Source organism: Xiphias gladius, chromosome 22 (genome assembly GCF_016859285.1).
Source record: "Xiphias gladius isolate SHS-SW01 ecotype Sanya breed wild chromosome 22, ASM1685928v1, whole genome shotgun sequence".
NCBI classification, from domain to species: Eukaryota; Metazoa; Chordata; class Actinopteri; order Istiophoriformes; family Xiphiidae; genus Xiphias; species Xiphias gladius.
In genome coordinates, this window is record NC_053421.1 from 1,069,743 (window position 1) to 1,090,615 (window position 20,873).

General features: G+C 38.3%; 1 protein-coding gene across 1 annotated transcript; it reads left to right on the forward strand.

Moving 5' to 3' along the window:
• Nucleotides 1–6,255: 6,255 nt before the first annotated feature.
• Nucleotides 6,256–19,922, forward strand: ggctb (gamma-glutamylcyclotransferase b). Its single transcript, XM_040117335.1, has 5 exons — nucleotides 6,256–6,366; nucleotides 6,445–6,590; nucleotides 6,711–6,843; nucleotides 14,227–14,367; nucleotides 19,896–19,922. The coding sequence occupies exons 1-5, from the start codon at nucleotides 6,256–6,258 to the stop codon at nucleotides 19,920–19,922; spliced, it is 558 nt and encodes a 185-aa protein (XP_039973269.1).
• The last annotated feature ends 951 nt before the right edge of the window (nucleotides 19,923–20,873 follow it).

Below are 20,873 nucleotides of genomic sequence, written 5' to 3' on the forward strand. Positions count from 1 at the left end.
ACTAGGAGATGGAGGGGAGGGAATCTGATTGGCTATTGTGTCAGAATTACTTTCATCTTATCAAAGTGAGGGTAACATAACAGCTGATGTGTCATGTAAACACAGAAATAAAGTCAACTGTTTACAATACTCTTTTTAAAGAACAGACACTGTGACAGCTTTCTAGCAATACTGTGGTTTTTTTACAGTATGTGTTTTCCCAAAGAAAACATGTACAGTAAATAACTGTTGACAATTGTACTAAGAAAGGTGAAGCACTGTGTTACACAACAGTGCTCGGGATTTTTGTTGTGAAATTGAAATGGAGGAGATGTGTTTTTTTTGGTGCAGAACTGGTTTAGAGACAGAGGACATGAGACAAGAGGTGCTTTTATGTCTAGATGTCTAGATATCAGTTGTCTGTTTATTAGGTCCACTGAGCTAAAACTAATGCAGTCTAATACAACAGTCCTGCAATAAATCCTCCGTCATGAAGGTTAGAAATTTAATTATTTTATTTAATTATAACTTAAAGGATTTTATTGAAACTGTTTCAGGGAGTTGTTGATTTAACCTTATGATCATTATGGAGGATGTAGATTGTGGGTGTTGGACTTTAACAGTTCAACACAGTTTAACAGTTGCAACACTCACTTGTGTTGGATGATAATGACTGTCCTTCGATGGTGTGTAAGATGATGTATAATTAATGTGTCAATTTAATTTGTGTATGAAAACCAGTTGGTGTGTTAATGTTTGATTGTGGTATCAATAGTTGAATTGAGCTGACTTCCCTGTATAATTAGAAGGACTGCTCATGCTCCCGGTGATGTTATTATTAATCCTTTGACCCTGAACAGGATAAACAGTTTGTTATCAACCCCTTATATGAGCAGACTTTGTCACTAGATGGGGAGAACAGCTAGTTTGCTGGAGTAACAAAATTTTAAACATCAACACAGTATCAATAAATCACTACATTTGATAAGATGAGCAAACTGATATTCTGTATGTTATAAAGTATGAGATTGTTTGATCAGTCACAATAAATTCAGAAAATTCCATAATTCCCAAGTAACTGAGCCAACAAACACAGATACAAATATTAAAACATGAGGTATTTGTCGGTAAGCCATTAAAGCCAACTGCTCACTGACAAACAGAAGAGAGAAAAATTTAAAGCTCCTGATATGCTAAAGCTACCTGAGAGTTCTGGGTTTACACACAGCAAATTTGGTTTTCTGCATGAGGTGGTACAGTATAAAATACAACACACACTGGCAGCATCAGTTGACGCCTGTAGCACGCACCACACGCACAAGAAGTTGTCAAGGTATAGTAGTTGGAATGTGCTGATCTGCAGAGCGAACGCTATAAAATTGCTGCTTTCTTGGGAAGCTGACATGTGACAACAGCAGGAAAAAATGTCAGTGGTGTATCCTGAGAGCTGGTTTGTTAGCAGGCTGAAATAGAAAACTATGATTTCAGGCGTTTTTACCCGAGTCAAAGTTGACCATTGTGCAGCAAAAACATGCTTACTGCAAGACAAAGCATCAGCGATCACTTAAGACCGTCCTCACTGGAAAATTTTCCATAGTCGAGAAAATGCCTTTATGTGTCATGTTTGAACATGATTTTTTATTTGATTTATCCTGGCCATTTTTTGTAAACAGGGTAATTCATGTTGGTGCTTGTTGGTGCTGTCTTCGTAGTTTATTGTGATGGGAATAAAATAAAGCCATGACATAGCTAGCTGTTTGTTGTACTTTGTATACTAATACGAAAAAGCAAAAGAAGCGCCCTAAAAAATTACTCATAGCTCACACAACAGCCATGTCTGTCATGTAGCTATATGATTTTCCTAATTCTCTAATAAGATTTGGTAACACTTTACATCACACATCAGTAGTTTAATGATGGCGGTAATATTTTGGCAGCAACTAGGTAATACCATGGTGTTTACAGAGGTAATAGTCTGGTAATACTCTTGTAATAACAGTGATCCTTGTTAGATCAGGGTTTAAGGCATAAATATTGGGTAAAAAGATGTACAAATCGGATAGCAACCTGCTCACAATAATCAGCTTATATTCGGGTATTATTTTCACAGTAAGACTGTGGTAATAGCAGTGTAAAATCTTCACTATTACATAAAATAATAGTCAAATTTAAACTTTAAATGCTGGGATTTCTTACCGGGAACCTCAGAAACTCAGGTAGTTTCGGTACAATAAACATGAACCCAGGCTGGAAAATAAAAATCCTCCAAAATATTATGGTAATATTATGAACCCATTATCCGGTGTTACCATACTGTTAACAAGTTATTACTGAGATCTTCTTATTTTCTGCCCTGCTGAGATGGGGTGTAACCACTAGTTATTAAGTATTGGACTAGAAGACAATAAAATTGTAATGCACCAAGATCTATGTTCTAGGTTCTATAAGAAGGATAACAAGCAAGCCAAACTATGGCTTGTGTGTAAACAAATAACACAAATTTATTTACAAAGAAGAAAACATTTTAATAATACATCAAAGTTCACATGAATCGAATCTTAAGTCTCTTTGAGGAAATAAATTGCCCAACCTTTTTTTTCTTTCTTCACAAGAGCACCTAGTAACAAATCTAGCGATTTTTTGGACAAATGTTAGCTACTTTCCATAGAAAAGAGTCACCAGTATTAGCCAGCGAGCATAAGGTCAGGCTTTCCCTCCACAGCCTAATTCAATTGACCGCACAGCACATGACACAGACATGAATGAGCTTCTAACTTTCTCTCAGAGTGATCATTTTACAAGTACATAGCCAAACCCACAGCATAGCCATTGTCTTTAGCTTGTGTGTATGGTGATTTTGTCAGACAAAGCCACAGTTATAAAATCGGGATTTTCAGCACTGCAGAGCAGCTGCTTGGAAATGGCTTAGAAGTAACTGCTGGTCAACATGTAGTCTTAATGGCTACAACAGAAACAGAAAAACATGTAAATGAGAACAGCTTTAATGGCTATTTGGCTGGAACTGTCTGACACTAGGCAATATCAGCCTAGTTTTAAAAATTACGACGCAATTACGTTATGAATATGCTAATTAGAGTATTACATCATTGAGTGACATTTAGCAACCTTTCAGCAGGCTTTGCCAACTTTCCATTGAAAGTAGTTGCTTACAGTGGTTCAACAACATTTTTAAACTACACCCTCAATTTCGCACATTGACTATACATGGTCCAGCCATATACTAAGTTTTGACCTAGTCTCATCCTACTCTCTGAGGGGGTCCTTGTCTCCTGCCGGGAACGAAGTAGTGGTAGTCGGATATCCTCCCATTCACTGAAACTCAGCCACAGTTGTTCTCTTGCAGAGATCGACCATATTTACCATATTTAATGATTCATACTTATGTTTCTCCTTTTATTTAGAGTCTTTGTGCAAATTTTCAATTGGGCATGTAACAAAATAGAAAATATTAATGTGTAAACTATAAAAAGGTAAAGTATAAAACACTTTTCAACTATAGTTGCAAACAAAATAAATATAGGCCTAAAACTATTAAACTAAACATTTAATACTCTTTAACAGAAGAACTAGCACCTCTTTTAGGTATGAGGTCCTTGTTTTGTCTTGATTTGTCAGAGTCCAGCTCAGGTTTGGAATTACCCCGTTATGTGTTCACTCTCCTCCATGTTAGTTTATGTTGCTTTTATGCAAATTTCCTGCCTGCATCTGTGCCATGTGGTAGAACGCAAGGCATCATCCAAATGATGAAAAATATTGCCATAAAGAGTGTTATTTGCAACACAACGAAAAAAACAAAATAATATCTATCGTCACATGATATATATCGTCATATCGCACAGCCCTAGTGGATGGTATGCCGTTGTCCGGGTTCTTTTTCTTTCAAGCACACTACACAACTCTCTGATCTGTGAGGATTCAAAATCCCAGCCCTGGTGACTCAGGAAATCCCAAATGGATGAAGAAATTATTGCACAAGGCCTTTGTGACTGTTATTCCTCTCAGGTCAGGTTTTGGGACCGCACAGCATACTTGTTGGTAATAACAAGTACATATTTGGTTCCACTCCCAGTGGGTTCCAAAGATAAATAATCTATACAAACCAATTTCCGTTGTCTGCTTGTCTGGATATTTACTTGTGGAGCCCCTTGTTCAGCCCTGGCCTTTTGTCAAATACACCTCTTACATGTCTGGACTTTTTATTAATATCTGTCAACATATGTGTGGCCAATAGAAACAGGTGTGTACCAAATCTGTGGTGCAATCTACCCCCGTGTGCCCTATGGCAACATGAAGAGCATTCTCAATACTCTTCTAGCATGCTGAAGAAAACTATTAGACTTCTTAGAAACACTAGAATCTCTCTGAGGTTCAGGCTTCCTGTACATTTTTCCATCACACGCTGAAACGTGCTGGCAGCATTGGTCACTTCCTGGGGCATACGATTACATTCTCAGAACCCCATAGGGGTTACAAATGCTGTCTTACACTTATCCTCTTCCTGAAGTTTCAACCTGATAGTCTCCTGAATTTAAATCCAAGACAGAGAACCGTTTTGAACCTGTCAGTGCTGAAAGGGCTTCTTTGATGTTTGGTAAGTCAAGTCAAGTAAATTTTAATTAAATCATAACAGAAGCTGTCTCAGGGCTCTTTTCATATAGGGGAAGAAAGAGAACATAGCACAATGCAGGTTCCACATAAAGATGTATAATACTAATAAGACTAATAATAAAACTAATATCAATAAGAAGAAGATGATAATAGGAATAGTAATAGAAGTAATAACAAGAAAAATAATAAAACAAATAACAATATAGACGAGCTTGATGCATCATGGGAAGTCTCCTGGCAGTGTAGGCCTCTAACAACATGAGAGGCCTGGACTGCCTCTCTGTTTGGTAATGTATCAATATCTCGTGTGGCTCGTGTAAATACATATTTAACACAAATTTATTTACAAAGAAGAAAACATTTTAAAAAATGCCTGAAAGTTCACGACTCTTAACTCTCTTTAAGGAAAATGAATTTTAAATCGGTAAATATTAGTGCACATTAGTTTTGTCCTTGTATTTCCTCTTCAGTTATATTTGCTTTGATTTTTTATCCCATTTGAATAAAGTTCAGTTCAGTTTAGTTGAATCTCTATTTTTTCCAGTTGCATAGCTTTTCTCTCAATTCAGTTAGGTCAGTTAAATCATATAGGTACCCCTTTTCTTCTTTAAGCTTATCTGTAATCCAAAGGAAGAAATCCAGGTGCAATATCCAGCACGTCCAGCTACCTTAGTGGGTCCTTGACTCATGCCAGTTGTGGTAGTGAGATATCCTCTCGCCCACTGAAAATCAGCCACAGTTGTTCTCTTGCAGAGTTCAGCCATAAAAAAAGAAACAAGAAAAATTGACAGAATTAATACCAAACTCTGTTTGTTTTACTCTTCTGATAAACAGCACATACGGTAACATCTTAACTCTGTTGCATCATGCCGGCATCAACTTTTAAGTAGTAAAGATATCCCTTTTTGCTCTAAATTCAGGCTAGCTTGCAACACCAATGTCCTCTGGTCCCCAATCGTCCTTCCCTTTTTTTCCTTCCTTTCTATTTTATTTTCTATTTTGTGGACATTTAAAAAACTTCAGTATTAAACCTGCCATAAATTTAACTGCTTGACCTGTCAAATTTATGGGGATTACACTAGTATTACTCTCAAAGTTTAACCTGATATTTTTTTAGACAGCTAAACTGAAAACCTGAGTTACCTACTTGGCTTTTTTTTAAATCTTTGCCACGATAGGAAAAGTATGAATTTATTTCCTATATCTATGTTTTTAGATTTGTGCCCACCTCTGAGTCTAAGAGTGACATCCAATCAGGATTACCTTTTCAGAAATGTGTAATTGTGTATTTTGCACTAGAGCCTGTTAGAGGCCATAACCTGAGTAAAATGTGTCTGTGTCTCTATGTGTATGGTTCAGTGCTGTTGGCTCAACACATGAGGCAAACTATGTATTGTGAGTGTGAATAGGGCTCAGTGGTGGTGCAGGGGATTAGCATGAGAATGGTGTGTCAGTGCTGGAAGGCCAGTACTTCATTTCTGTCACTCTGCAACTAATGCTCTCTCACCTCAGCCCTTTGCTCCTCCAAACACTCAGCTGTGGCTCAACTCAGCTTTCCACCTCTGTTTCCCATCATTGCCTTACTCTGACTGTTCTTTCTCAACCCTCCTTGGTCTCATCTTCCTCCTGCCAGAAACTGGTGACAACATGGAGAATAACCACACCTTCCTGTACTTTGCATATGGCAGCAACCTACTGAAGGAGCGGCTACAGCTCAAGAACCCATCTGCAACTGTACACTGTGTGGCCAGGATCAAGGTAAGATCTGATATTTGGGATATCAACAATCTGTTCTGACCTGTACATACATAAATTCTTTCTTTTTCTCTTTTTCAGGACTATAAATTGGTGTTTGGGAACCATAAAGGCCTTGCCAGTGACCGGTGGCATGGAGGTGTGGCCACCATAGAACACAGCCCAGGGGACGAGGTGTGGGGTGTGGTGTGGAGGATGAATATGTCTGATCTGGAGTCTCTAGACTGGTGAAGTTTTCATTTATCAAATTCTTTAATGGCCTGTCCTTGATTTCCTCGAATGTTTTCCTGTGAAACTGACATCTATTATGTGTGTTTTTATTTGCGTGCATGTGTGCACACACTCAGTCAAGAGAATGTGACGTTAGGTGCGTATAGTCCTTTGGAGTTATCAGTGAAGTCAAAAGGCCAGGAGCTCAACTGTCGTACCTACATAATGAACAGCTGTGTGTATGCCCCACCATCGCCACAGTACCTACAGGTAAGACGGCTTTCACTGCATCCATTCTTGTGGGCTCAGAGCACTTAAATGTAATGCTGGAAGAGTGATTCCTTCCAGGCAGTTCCAAATGCCAAGCAAATTCTTTAATCCAGAGATAGTCATCTTTTCCAGAAGTTTAAAGGATAAGACTGATATCATTCAAAATTTTTTTATTGTCAATAAATCCCATAAAAAGACCCAAACCATCAACATATTAGTCTGTCTCTCAGTACTTTCTGACTTCCACATCCTGTCAGTGCCACTCTTGAAGCCCACTAGTTCCTACTGATGTAAATCTTTAAAATTGGTTCACAAATTTATAGTTTCTAAAAAGGCGCAGTCATTTCTTGAAACAGTAAAACACAGCTGGGACTACAGTGGCATGAAACATTTTGGGCACCCCTGGTCAAAATTTCCTTTCACTGTGAAAAGTTAAGCAAGTAAAGATGACATGATTTCCAAAAGCATAAAGTTAAAGATGACACATTTCTTTAATTTTTTAAGCAAGAGTACTTTTTTATTTCCATAGTTTACAGTTTCAAAATAACAAAAAAAGGTTGGGAACCCTGCATGGTCAGTGCTTAGTAACACTCCCTTTGGCAAGTATCACAGCTTGTAAATGCTTTTTGTATCCAGCTAAGAGTGTTTCAGTTTTTGCTTGGGGGATTGTCGCCGATTCTTCTTTGCAAAAGGCTTTTAGTTCTGTGAGATTTTTGGGGCCATCTTGCACACACTGCTCTTTTGAGGTCTATCCACAGATTTTCAATACTGTTTAGGTAGGGGGACTGTTAGGGCCAAAGCAAAATCTTCAGCTGGCGCATCTTTTCAATGCTTTTAAATATAGACGGTGTGATGTTTGCTCTCAGAATTTGAAATTTGAATTTCCCTGTGTCACTGGCTGCAACACAAGTCCAAAGCATGATCAATCTGCTTAACAGTTGGAGGGGTTTCTTTAATGAAATACTGCACCCTTTTTTCTCCAAACATACCTTTGCTCATTTCGGCCAAAAAGTTCTATTTTAACTTCATCAGTCAACAAGACTTATTTACAAAATGCATCAGGCTTGCTGAGATGTTCCTTTGGAAACTTCTGATGCTGAATTTTGTGGTGAGGACACAGAAAAGGTTTTCTTCAGAAGACTCTTCCATGAAGGTCATAATTGTGCAGGTGTTGCTGCACAGTAGAACAGTGTACCACCACTCCAGAGTCTGCTAAATCTTCCTGAAGGTCTGTGGCAGTTTTGATTTGCTTTTCTAGAAATCCTACGAGCAGTTCTTTCTGAAAGTTTTCTTGGTCTTCCAGACCTCAACTTGACCTCCAGCCTTCCTGTTAACTGCCATTTCTTAATTACATTACAAACTCAGAAAACAGCTGAAAACCCTTTGCTATACTCTTATAGCCTTCTCCTGCTTTGTGGGCATCAGTTATTTTACTTTTCAGAGTGCTACGCAGCTGCTTAAAGGAGCACATGGCTGCTGATTGTTGGGACAAGGTTTGAGGAGTCAGAGTATTTATAAAGGCCTTTCCTAATGGTGACTGTGAACTACCCATAACCCTAAAAAGCTAATTAAAAAGTTATCTGAGAGCTCAAATCTCTCCTGGTTCCCAAAGTTGTATGGTGCTCTTTTCCTTTTTTTTTTACTCTGAAATTGTACAGTACAAAAATAAATCATTAATCTTGTTTAAATTGTTGAAAAGAATGTTTCACCTTATCACTTAACTATTCACACTAACTTTTGAGCGGGGGTGCCCAAACTTTTTCATGCCACTGAATTTTTAGTGGTGGAAGAAGTATTGATGGCCAAATAAAGCTTCTTGAAGCAGTGAAGCTTTCGAGCCCATTGATTAACCAAAATGTTCATTACTCGAAACTTCATTCAACAGTACTCCCTAGTGACATCTACTGCTGAAGTTAATATGTAGTAGTCAAATTATTCATTAGCCTTTTAGTATAAAGAACAACATAGACCCTGCTATTTCTTCTACTAACACTACCACTCATTATGTTGTTGACTCATAAATCATTAAACATATTTATAAAGGGTTATTGATAAAGATGAATGACAGGATGACATTTGTGTTGGGATTCAGTGCTTGGAGGGACTACACCTAGCAATGCAGTGTAAGTGGGTGAGAGAAAGGAGGGGAAATTTTTTATTGATTTTTATTTAAAAACATAACTTTCTGTGCCTGGCTCTTTCTATAAATGACCTCCCCAGCCATGGAAAACACCCTCTCACATGGCACTGAGGATGTTGGTGGTAATAATGATAACAACAACAACAACAACAGCAGCAAAAATAATAATCATCATAATCATAATAATCATAATAAAATAAATACTTAGCTTTAGTACAAACTCTGCTACACTGACAACTCTGGCACAAATGAAACTATCACCTTCAACAACCCACGAAGTGTCTTGTATTTAGGTTGCTATTACCCAGAAACTAACACTCAAAGTAAACCGGTGACGTGTCCCATGCAATGTGAGGCCTCGTTTGTCATAGGTCACATTGCATTTTCTACAAAACAATACAAGCCTTGAAGCGGGGCTTCATCTGGCACACCCCTTCATACTCTGTGCATTCCTCAGAGCCTCGACTTCAAACATCCCATCACTTGGAAGAAGTACACCGATCCTTTACTTAAGTAAAACTACCAATACGGCAATGTAAAAATAATAAAGTGAAAGTCCAACATTACAAAAGCTACTTAAGTAAAAACAGAACTATCATCAAAATATACCTAAAATGGCAATCGTGAAGAGTTCAGTCCTGGTTGATTTGGCAACATCTTTGGATAGTGGTGGTAACAGCAAATGCAGTTTATTACTGCAGGTGACAGAATTCTGGGGGAAGCAAAACAAGCTATTGTAGTTTTAATAAAGAAGTCAGGCAATAATTGGCCTTCTTTCATCATTCAGTGAGCAACCGTGTTGTAATTTTATGCTGCAGCAGGGCACCGTGAAAGGAGTTGGTTACCTGGCTGAGAAGTTGGAGGTGTGAAGCCTGTCGCCTGCAGCTCTTCATCTAACAGCTCACTGTGGCTGCTCCTTCTAGCTCCGTTAGTCCTTGCAATTTTCTAACATATCCGCTGTCCCAAAATGCCCAAAATGACAGTTGTCTTGATTTGTTGATGCATTTTTGATTAATAAATTGCATTTCCTGTGACTACTTCATAGTAAAAGTCAACTTGTGTTTTGTCAGTTAAATGCTTTTAATGTGAAGCTGCAGCAGTAGGAAATGTTCGGTTTGCATTACCTGTAACTTAATATAGCAGTTTTTCCAGGAATATTGCCGCAGACACCCAGTTTATAATGCAGCAAATATATAAATATTGCAATATTTCCATCAGTAGACCATAGGCTCAATCATTGTTGTGTTACCTTATTCTACATTAGATAGTGACTTAACAAACATTTACTTAAAATGAACATCTTTGAGATTGGCACTTTAAAGTATCAAAAGTAAAAGTTGTGGCTGTGCAGCAAAATGCCCCCTCTGACTAATATTATATTATTTGTGACATTATTAGATTTTCATCATTGATGCATCAGTGTGTAAGCAGCTTTTTGTTGTTGTAGCTGCTCAAGGGGAAGATAGTTTACCTACCATAGATACACTTAGGTAGTTTTGTCCAGTGGTATCCATCCTAGGGGGTCTATGGTTGTGAGATGATTAATAGAAGGGGGGGGGGTTCTTTTTCACCTCTGATTCAGTAATTCACTTTCATTTTTTTGGCCTTCTCTCTAATCTTTTTTTTTTGTTGTTCTCTTTTGTGAAATATCTCCTTTATTTGGGGCAGCAGGACAGTGAGTGTGGAACTGAGTCAAAAATAAACTACAGGGTGTGTGTTCAGGGTGATGAATTAACATGTCAACCAGTGCAACATTGTGACTCACTGATGTGTTTTTAATAGTTTTTGGACAACAATGCAGCTCTATGGCACAGAGGAATCAGCTTTTGATATACACACAATACTTGTTAGTAGGAGACGTTCATTGTTGGTTTTGGTCTTTTCATGAAATTTGTTGAAAAAGAAAAACATTCAGTCAATTGCCAGTTTATTAGGTCCAGGCAGCTTAAACTAATACAGTCTAATACAACAGCCCTTCAGTAAATCCTCTTTCATGAAGGTTATTATGTTCAGTTTTTGTTGAAACTGTTTTAGAGAGGTGTTGATCAAACTCTATGGTCATTTTGGACCAACATTTACTGTACAGATGGGTAACAAATTAAAGTAAAAACCTGAAGAATTAGTGGAGAAACAGGATGACACTGCCTCCATCCATCCATAGGGAAACAGGGGTCACTGAAAGGTTTGAGTATGAAAATGATGTTAATCATATGCTTTGGCCTTTGCAGTCACCAGATCTCAACCCAATTTCACACCTTACTATTTTTGGACCAACTTGTTAAAAAGCACTCTATATTACCATCATCCAAACACCAAATGAGGGAATATCTTTTGGAAGAATGGTTTTCCATCCCTCCAGTGGAGATCCAGAGACATGTAGAATTAATGCCAAGAAGGTGCACTGACGCTGTTCTGGCGGCTCATAGTGGCCCAACACCTTACTAAAACACTTTATGTTGGGTTTCCTTTAATTTTTCACCCATCTATATGTACATATATATATATATATATATATATATATATATATATATATATATAATATTATATAAGTGCATACTGTATATATATACAATTAAGCCACAACATTTAAACTTGCACCTGGTTCAAGGGAACCAAAGTGAAACATTTATAACTAATGACCATAACAAAACCTATACAAGGTACTTAGTGACTGTTTAAAATGCACAGTTGCAGTGAACAAGAACAGATCCAGTATATTTCCACTCTGGGCTAAAGAATAGGATAAGGATGTAGCTCTTGGTTGACTCAGTATCAGTGTTATATTGTGAATCTGTGACAATGCAAACTGTGAGATTGTCATTGAATTTCGAGCAATTTAGAATTATAACCAGTCAACCATGGATGAAATTGTATATGATCTTTTAATGATCCTCACTCACTCTGTGTGATGTCAAACATGGTTGTTTAATGTTGTTGTTTTGAATTAGGAGGACAAAAGAATACGATCATGAATCAGGTCAGGGGCATCATCACCTATTCACTCCATTGCTCTCTGTGAAGCATCTGGAATAGGGATCAGTCTGCTCACACCCCAAATCACCTGACTATGTGATTAACGGGTCAGAACAGTCAGGACACACCCCTACTGCAATGCTACATTTTACAGATCTGACAGCTTGTGAGTTAGAATGCTAGATTGTTCTTTTGCACATATTAGAGCTCCAAACATGCCTGAGAGAAAAGCAGAATGCAGAGAGGGACACCATAGCTTTGTGGTCACAGCTTTGTCTTGTGTGGTGTATATGCAAAAGACCACTGCATTGATCGCTCTTTTATGCTGGGACTCGTTTCTGTGTGAGCTGCTAGGTGTTCTCAAATTCACTGTGATCTTTGGATCCCAACATACTCTAAGCTCACATGGCTCTAACATACAGAACAATACAGTGTCCAGTACAGTGCAGAGGTGGAAAGACTACAGTATATTCATCTTGCTCACCACCCCAATCCAGTGCTCCATAAACTGCACTTTCTACGGTTACACTACTGGCTAAGTCAGCTAATGGGAATTAGGAACGTGATGTAGACAGATCCCTGTCGACATTGACAGAAGACTGTTGGTTAAAGACATATTGTATATATGTACAGTGCATTCAGAAAGTATTCAGAGCCCTTTACTTTTTTCACATTTTGTTACGTTGCAGCCTTATCATAAAATGGTTTAAATTATTTTTTCCCTCATCAATCTAAACTCAATACACCAAAATGACAAAGCGAACAGAATTTTAGACATTTTTGCAAATTGATTGAAAATGACAAACTGAAATATCATATCGACATAAGTATTCAGACCCTTTAATCAGTACTTAGTTGAAGCAGCACCTTTGGCAGCAATTACAGCCTTAAGTCTTCTTGGGTATGATGTAACAAGCTTTGCACACCTGGATTTGGGGATTTTCTGCCATTAATCTCTGCAGATCCTCTCAAGCTCTGTCAGGTTGGATATAGACCATTGATGGACAGCCATTTTCAGGTCTCTCCAGAGAAGTTCGATTGTGCTCAAGGCAGGGCTCTGGCTGGGCCACTCACAGACATTCAAAGAGTTGTCCCTAAGCTTCTTGGCTGTCTTGGCTGTGCGCTCAGGGTCATAGTCCTGTTGGTAGATGAACCTTCAGCCCAGGCTGAGGTCCTGATTGCTCTGGACCAGGTTTTCATTAAGGATGTTTGTGTACTTTGCTCCATTCAGCTTTCTCTCAACCCAGACCAGTCTCCCTGTCCCTGAGTCTGAAAAACTTCCCCCAAAGCATGATGATGCCACCACCATGCTGCACCGTGGGTATTGGGCAGATGATGAGCAGTGCCTGGTTTCCTCCAGACATGATGCTTAGAATTGAGGACATACAGGTCAATCTTAGTTTCATCAGACCAAAGAATCTTGTTTCCCACAGTCTGAGAGTCATTCAGGTGCTTTTTTACAAACTCCAATCGGGCTTTCGTGTTTCTTTCACTGAGGAGAGGCTTCTGTCTGGCCACTCTGCCGGATCGGTGGATTGATGGTTGTCCTTCTGGAAATATTTCCCATCTCCACACAGGGTCTCTGGAGCTCAGACAGAGTGACCAACTGGTTCTTGGTCACCTCTCTCTGCTCAGCAGCCTGCTCTAGGAAGAGCCCTGATTGTTCTACACCTCTTCTATTGCAGAATTATGGAAGCCACTGTGTTCTTGAGAACCTTCAATGCAGCAGATATTTTTTGTAGGCTTCCCCAGGTCTGTGTCTCGACACAATCTGGTCTCTGAGCTATGCAGGCAGTTCCTTTGACCCCATGGCTTGGCTTTTGAGGTTGAAGGACCTGCCTATCTTACCATTGTGAGTCCTCCTAAATGGCACTGAAAGTTTGTAACTAAGTTTCCTCGCTGATAGATAAAGAGTAAAATGGGGAGAACAGCCAAGCACCTATATATCACAGTGTCAGTGTTTACATACCGGTGATTGGTATTCATTCTTAAATCTGATCGACCACACTTTTTCACATAATACTTTGCTTTCCTTTGTATAACAGAAGACCCAGTGAAAGGCCTAGTATCACTCTAATTCAAACCCCACCTCTCCGCTCACTCTTGGTGTATTGAAACTCAACACAGTTGACAACTGAGGTTTAAAACATCAGTTGTCAACAGTGAGCTGAGATTAAATTTGGGGATTTGTCTTTTATTGGTTATTATGAGAGAATCAAGGACTTTAGCTCAAGGACAGTCAATATATTCAACTTCATCAACCACTGCAGGTGATTGTGATGGGAGCAGAGCAGAATGGCTTGCCAAAGGACTACCAGGAGAAGCTGAGAGCAATCAAGACCAACATGTATGAGGGTCCACTACCCATGATGGCTGAACTGGAGAGAGCCAGAAGAAGAGCTAAAGAGAGGGCCAACCACCGTTCTGATGCCTGATAATTCAGCAGAATTCAGGTCCACTTTTTACTACAGGAAAGTCCTTGTAACACTGCATTCCCCCTAATACTGTAGCTTAACAAGTTCACCTTAGGTGGCTGCTTCATGCCTAACTTGGCTAACCTTAATTCAAGCAGCCAGGTCTATGATAGTGACCACTGTCAGCCTCTGATAGAATACACCATGATGGTTCTGTGGTCTAACTTGACTTGCCTGTACAGATGAAAATGAGAGTATGAGAGTTGTGAGATCCACCAGAGCTGTTGAGTTAATATACAGTAAATCACCGTAAGGAACAATAATACAGGTTGTTATTGTCTTTTTTTTTTCTTCACAATTGTGCCTTTATATTTTTATGGTTGAGATATATTTCAGTGCTTATTTCTTGCTCATAACATTACTTGTAGTCATGGACAAAATAAATTTAAAGGGCCATACCAGTGTTTCTGAATGTTTTTGCCTATTAACTTCAAGTAAGATATATTATTTTACCCCAACCCTCCACCCTCAAATATTGCATGGCAGTGCTGGTACAGTATAAGTGCAGATAGATTTGTCTCTTCTACTCCACAGTACGAACAATAACATAACTTCCTAAAATAATAGCAGGCATATTGTTATGAGCTGAATAAAGCAAGTCAGTGACTGCAGGATTATTCAAATATCATGTCAAAATAAATGAAGAACAATGGCTGCCTTGGAGATTAAAAAACCTACGTTGAAAATCAGTGGCCATAATTTGGAGAGAAGGAAACATGTAGGACAAAAATATGTTCCTTTAATGCTCTATGAAATGTAATATTTGTTATGCTACTTGTCATTTCTCACCTAGCCAAGTGTAACATAATTTTAAATATACATTAAAGTGGTTTATGTCAACACAGACACAACTTCTACTTTGTCAGTTCACTTAACTAAATGAAGAGAAGGAAATGGAAATCGTTGCTAAGGACTGAAATTAATGCCTTCTCCATAGTCAGTTTGTTGTTTATGGCTTGTGACAAACTGCTCTTCGACATTTCTCAGTTGAAATGCTTGACTGTGATAAGTCCAAATTTTTTTTTTTCATTATTATTTTTGGGCATTTTCTGCCATTATTAGATAGAGGAGAGATGACAATGAGCAAGGTAAAGAGAGATGTAGCAAAGGTCAATGGCCAGATTCGAACCAGGATTATTGCAATTCATGATCGGCATCTTAACCCTTGAGCCACAGGGGTGCCCATTTCATGAAGCTGTTTGTGATCAGTATGACTTATATTAACATGGAATACATTATATTTGTTCCAACAGAATGCTCCAAACTCTATACTAACACTTTACACTAAATATATAATTGTGATATTAGAGGTGGATGAAAGCCACTCTTTGACTCTTTTCAGTTGTCAATTACATCGTTTATTCTCTCTGGTTAAAGAATCCAGGAAGCCACCTGTAACTGGTGATTTTTGAGAGGTTGGAGATGTGAGAGGCTGAAGATATATGGTATAGTATATTTATAATTAATTCAAGGTTCTTCTCATTTGGCCTTATCATCTCCTCACTATGCCCTGGTGAAATCTGCTAGGATGTCACCGCACTGTTTTTCATGCTATCACTTCTTGAGTCCGTGCAGGGGAAAAATGGAGGAGGGCTACATTAATAGCATGTGGAAATAAAAATGCAAGATCATCAACCAGACTTCAACATTTGTGAGTTGACTGATGTGTTAAATGATGACTTCATACATCAACAATATAGAAAGAGGTGATTAAATCACATGCCACACAGGTTACAGTTTTAAATATTAAAACAGTTTAGAGGAAAAAGATCCTGGTTAACCCTGTTTACTTGTTTATTCTTAAAGGTAAACTATGCCACTTTACTAGATGCTTTGGGTACTCCGTAGACAGTTTATTCATTGACCATGAAACAGTAAAAAGATCTGCGACACTGATGTCCCAAACATTTTCAGATTTTACATGATTTTATCATAAAGTTATAGTGAAACAATATGAGAACAATCAAAAACCTCTCAATTTAGTGGGAAGACTCATGCAATTTCACCTCTTACTTTTTAAAAATAAGTCTTTATTGAATTTAATTCTAAGTTTGATATTTATGAAGGAGAACCACACATGTATAATACATGAATATAAACTTAGATAAAGTAGATAATAATAAAGTGCCAAAGATGTCAGTGTCCATCATGGTCAGTCTATAAGTATGTGGGTCCTTCAGATGAAAGGTCCAGCACATGCCAGAAAAGGCGCTGACCTTAATCCATTGTTCTCCGTTTATTGAGGTCTGAAAGCACAAGTTTAATGACCATGTCACTGTCAATCACCGTCTGTTTGATAACCTTGGAACATCTGGGGCCTGCATCACGAAGTGAGTTCAACTTAGTTTGGCTCTCTTTGGATTACCTGATTTCACTATGTAGTTATTTAGTGTGATATACTCTCACTGCATTTGTTAAAAAGCTCTGTTTTAACACCAGAGGGGCACTTGAAAAGCCTCAAACAGAAAAATGATTTGATTAATCTATAAAAATATCAATTGCTCTTTATTATTTGTTTACTTTATTGTAAATGCTTTTGTCTATGTCAGGATCCTGTAGGAATGATGAATCTGTTTTTCCAGTGGTCTTATTGATCAGCTGTTGGGCTTTGGGAGTTTTTCATCTTTTTTTGTAAATGTGCACTGACGTGCTTGCAACCTGTTGCTGTTGCTCATGTTCCATTTCTTATTTTTCCAACTTTTTAGCTTCTTCTTTTGTCATACTTGTATAAATTTAATTTAAATTTAATCTAAATTTAAACAGGAGAGAGTTCTGGTCTGTTTTTTCGCAGTGAAATTACTTCTTCAGCCACTTTTTATCATGCTATCATTCTGTTACGCTAATGTGTGCAGCAACTCCACAGTCGCATTGTTTACACCCGGGACCGGCTAATTGCACTGAAGCCGGCCAGCATGGCGACAACAGAACAACAGACACCCCCTTAAAAATCAGCAGGAGGACACACAGAGGATGCAGAGGAGGAACAAACCAATGAGGGAAAGAGGGCTGGGTCCAGAAAACATAGACTGACGAGAAGGCGATATAAGCCGTATCTCCCTTCTCTGTTCATGAGCAAGTTCACTAATAAGATGGTGGAGCTAGTGGCCCTTGGGAGGAATTGGAGGGACTTCCATGAGTATGGTGTTATGTGTTTCGCAGAGACATTGCTAAGATACTCCCATCCCATAACTACCATCAATGACTTTCAGACAGTTTGGGCAGAAAGGAAAAGGAACACTTCTGCAGCCTAAGCATTGAACTGTTAGCCATGGTGCTTCGTCCATACTATATTTCCTGGGAGTTCTCACACGCCATCTTGGTCGTTGCAACTTCGTGTGACACTGCTTTCTTCATGATCTCTGGGGACTTCAGCTGGACAAAAATCTCCCCACTTTCACTCAGTTTGTGGAAGCACTACCAGAGGAGGGAGGACCCTGGACCTGCTGTATGCTAGTGTTAAAAAGGCCTGGAGATTCTATTTTGCAAATTACTTTTTGCACATTAGTATTTGTACATTTTGCTATACACTTTCTGTGTATTTATTACTATCACTATTTTATAGCAGTTTTTACTTATTACTTCCTATTGTAATTGTAACAAAGCAAATTTCCCTTCAGGGATCATTAAAGTTTTTTTTAAAATCCTGATTCTGATCCTCATTCTGGTCTTCTGACATTAACCTGCTCCGGAGCAAGTTATCCCTGCTGCATAGATTACCATGTTGATCTACCCCCGTTAAAAGTCAAGCAGCCCCTGGTTTTCCACTGTTTTTACACATACAATACAGATTATTAGTTGGAACAGTTCTTTTTATTTAGATGGAATGTTTTCTTCAAGTAGACCAAACATGGCAGAGTTTTAGTTCAGGTCAAACATGACACCGAGAGCTTTTTAATATACACTCACAAGGCACTTTATTAGGAGCACCTGTAGATCTTTTTATTCATGCAATTATCCAATCAGCCAGTCATGTGGCAGAAGTGCAATGCATAAAATCATGCAGATACATCAAAAATCAAAATGGGGAAAAAAATGTGATATCAGTAACTTTGACCTGGCATTATAGTTGGTGCCAGATAAGCTGGTTTGAGTATTTCTGAAAATGCTGATCTCCTGGGATTGTCACACAAAACAGTCTCTAGAGTTTATTCAGAATGGTGTCAAAAACAAAAAACATCCAGTCAGCGGCAGTTCTGTGGACGATAATACCTTGTTGATGAGAGAAATCAGAGGAGACTGGCCAGACTGGGCGGATCTGACAGAAAAGCTACCGTAACTCAGATAACCACTCTTTACAACTGTGGTGAGCAGAAAAGCATCTCAGAATGCACAACACATTTTGAGGCAGATGGGCTACAACAGCAGAAGACTATGTCAGGTTCTACTCCTGTCAGCCAAAAACAGAAATAAGAGGCTAAAGTGGGCACATACTCACCAAAACTTAACAGTTGCTGAGTTATGCAGATGGTAGGCTCAGAATTTGGTGTCAACAGCATGAATCCATGGACCCAACCTGCCTTGTGTCAATAGTCCAGACTCGTGGTGGTGGTGTAGTGAATGTTTTCTTGGCATGCTTTGGGGCCCTTAATACCAATGAATCAATAGTTTTAAAATCCGAAATTTCATTAAAAAACATCAGTCCACCTGTAATTGCTGGTGTTTTGTAATAAAATCTCCCTATATTAATTTGTAATACGGGCCATGTCTTGCCTCTTGTCTACAACCCAGAGAGCATTTCTGGATGGATGGCAGCAGATACATTGCATTTTTTATTAGTATTTATAATGTTTTGTAAGCCTTTTGCAGAAAAAAACTAATGCTAATGTAATTCATGAAGACTATGATGACTCCCAGTCAAGATGTTGTCCTTGCATTTTCTTCATTGATCTTATCTTTTCGTTCACATTGTGATAAATCTTTATTCAGCATTCTGTTGAGGTGTGGTCTTTTTTAGTTTATGGAAACTGTTAAAAAAACACTATTATTGTTCATAAAAGATATTAGTTGAGATGATATTACTTTCTCCAGAAACTTAGATAAAAAGGAAAGTTTGGAGATTGGTCAGTTGTTAGTTAATTAGGTTTCTTTAGCAAAGGGTGAATGATGGCATGCTTAAAACTGTCTGGAAAGTAGCCAGAGGTCAGAGAATTGTTACAAAATTGTAAAATAACAGGATTTATAGTGGAAAATGATGGGGATGATGTCTAGGATGCAGGAGGAGGAGTTCTTGTGAGTGACTGTACTCTCTAACAATGTAATTTTAAGGGGTTGAAACTGGGTAAAAGAAGCAGAATTAACATGGGGAATGGAAAGAATGCAAGATCAGGATGGATTAAGGAGCTGATATTGTCCACCTTATCAACAAAATTAGGAAATTCAGGAAAAGAAGTGGGGAGACCACTAATAACCGAATTAATTACTTTAAAAAGAACTTTAGGATTGTAGATTTCTAGATATCAATCCAGAAAAGTAAGCCAATCTCAGATCTTTGACTGCTTTCTGATAAATTAACTTTTGATATTTAAGGATAGTGTGTGTTATTTCAGACTTGTTAACCTTCCATTGCCGTTCATACTTTCTTAGTCTTTTAAGGGCTTTAGTGTGATCATTCAGCCTAGGGAGGTTATTTGAATTTTTTTTGTCTAGATTTAAATGGTGCAATTGGGTCAAGGATGGATATGCACTGATTGTTAAAAGAATTTAACAGTGCATCTAGATTGAGAGGACAGATTATGGAATCAAAGGATGATGAATTAAAAGCATCACCAAATTTTGCTACAGAACCAGTGTTGAGGATGCGAAAACGTGTTGTAGGGTAGGGAATAGGAGTAGAGAGCTGTAGTAGAACTTTAAAAAAAAATGGCTTTATGGTCAGTTACAAGTGTATCCACCAGATCAATGTACTCAGGAGAGAAACCAAATGAGAGTACCAGATCTAAGGTGTGACCTTTAGAATGTGTGGCACCTTTAACAGATTGAATAAGGGAAAAGAGTCTATAAGGTCTAAAAAAAATTAGTGGTTTGGGAATGGGAAGGACAACATATATGAAAATTAAAATCACCAAGAATAAACACCCTGTCAATTTTAGGTATGCCAATGGATAAAAGCTCAGAAAACTCAGAAATAAAACTGACTTATTTAGGGGGCTTATAAATTAGGGTGCAGAGTAGGACAGAAACTTCCACGGAAATAAAACTACCAAAAGTAATAGGATGGCACTTAAAACTTAACCTATAAAAGACAGCTAGACCACCACTTCTTCCAGAGGACCCGGGAATATGAAAATATGGTAAATCAGGGGGCCTAGCCTCAGTCAGGGGAACTGTGTCCCCTAGGGAGAGCCATGTCTCAGTAATCATTAAGAAGTCCAGATCATTAGAAACAATAAAATCATTAATGATAAAGGACTTATTACCAAGAGATCTTATATTTAAGAGGCCAA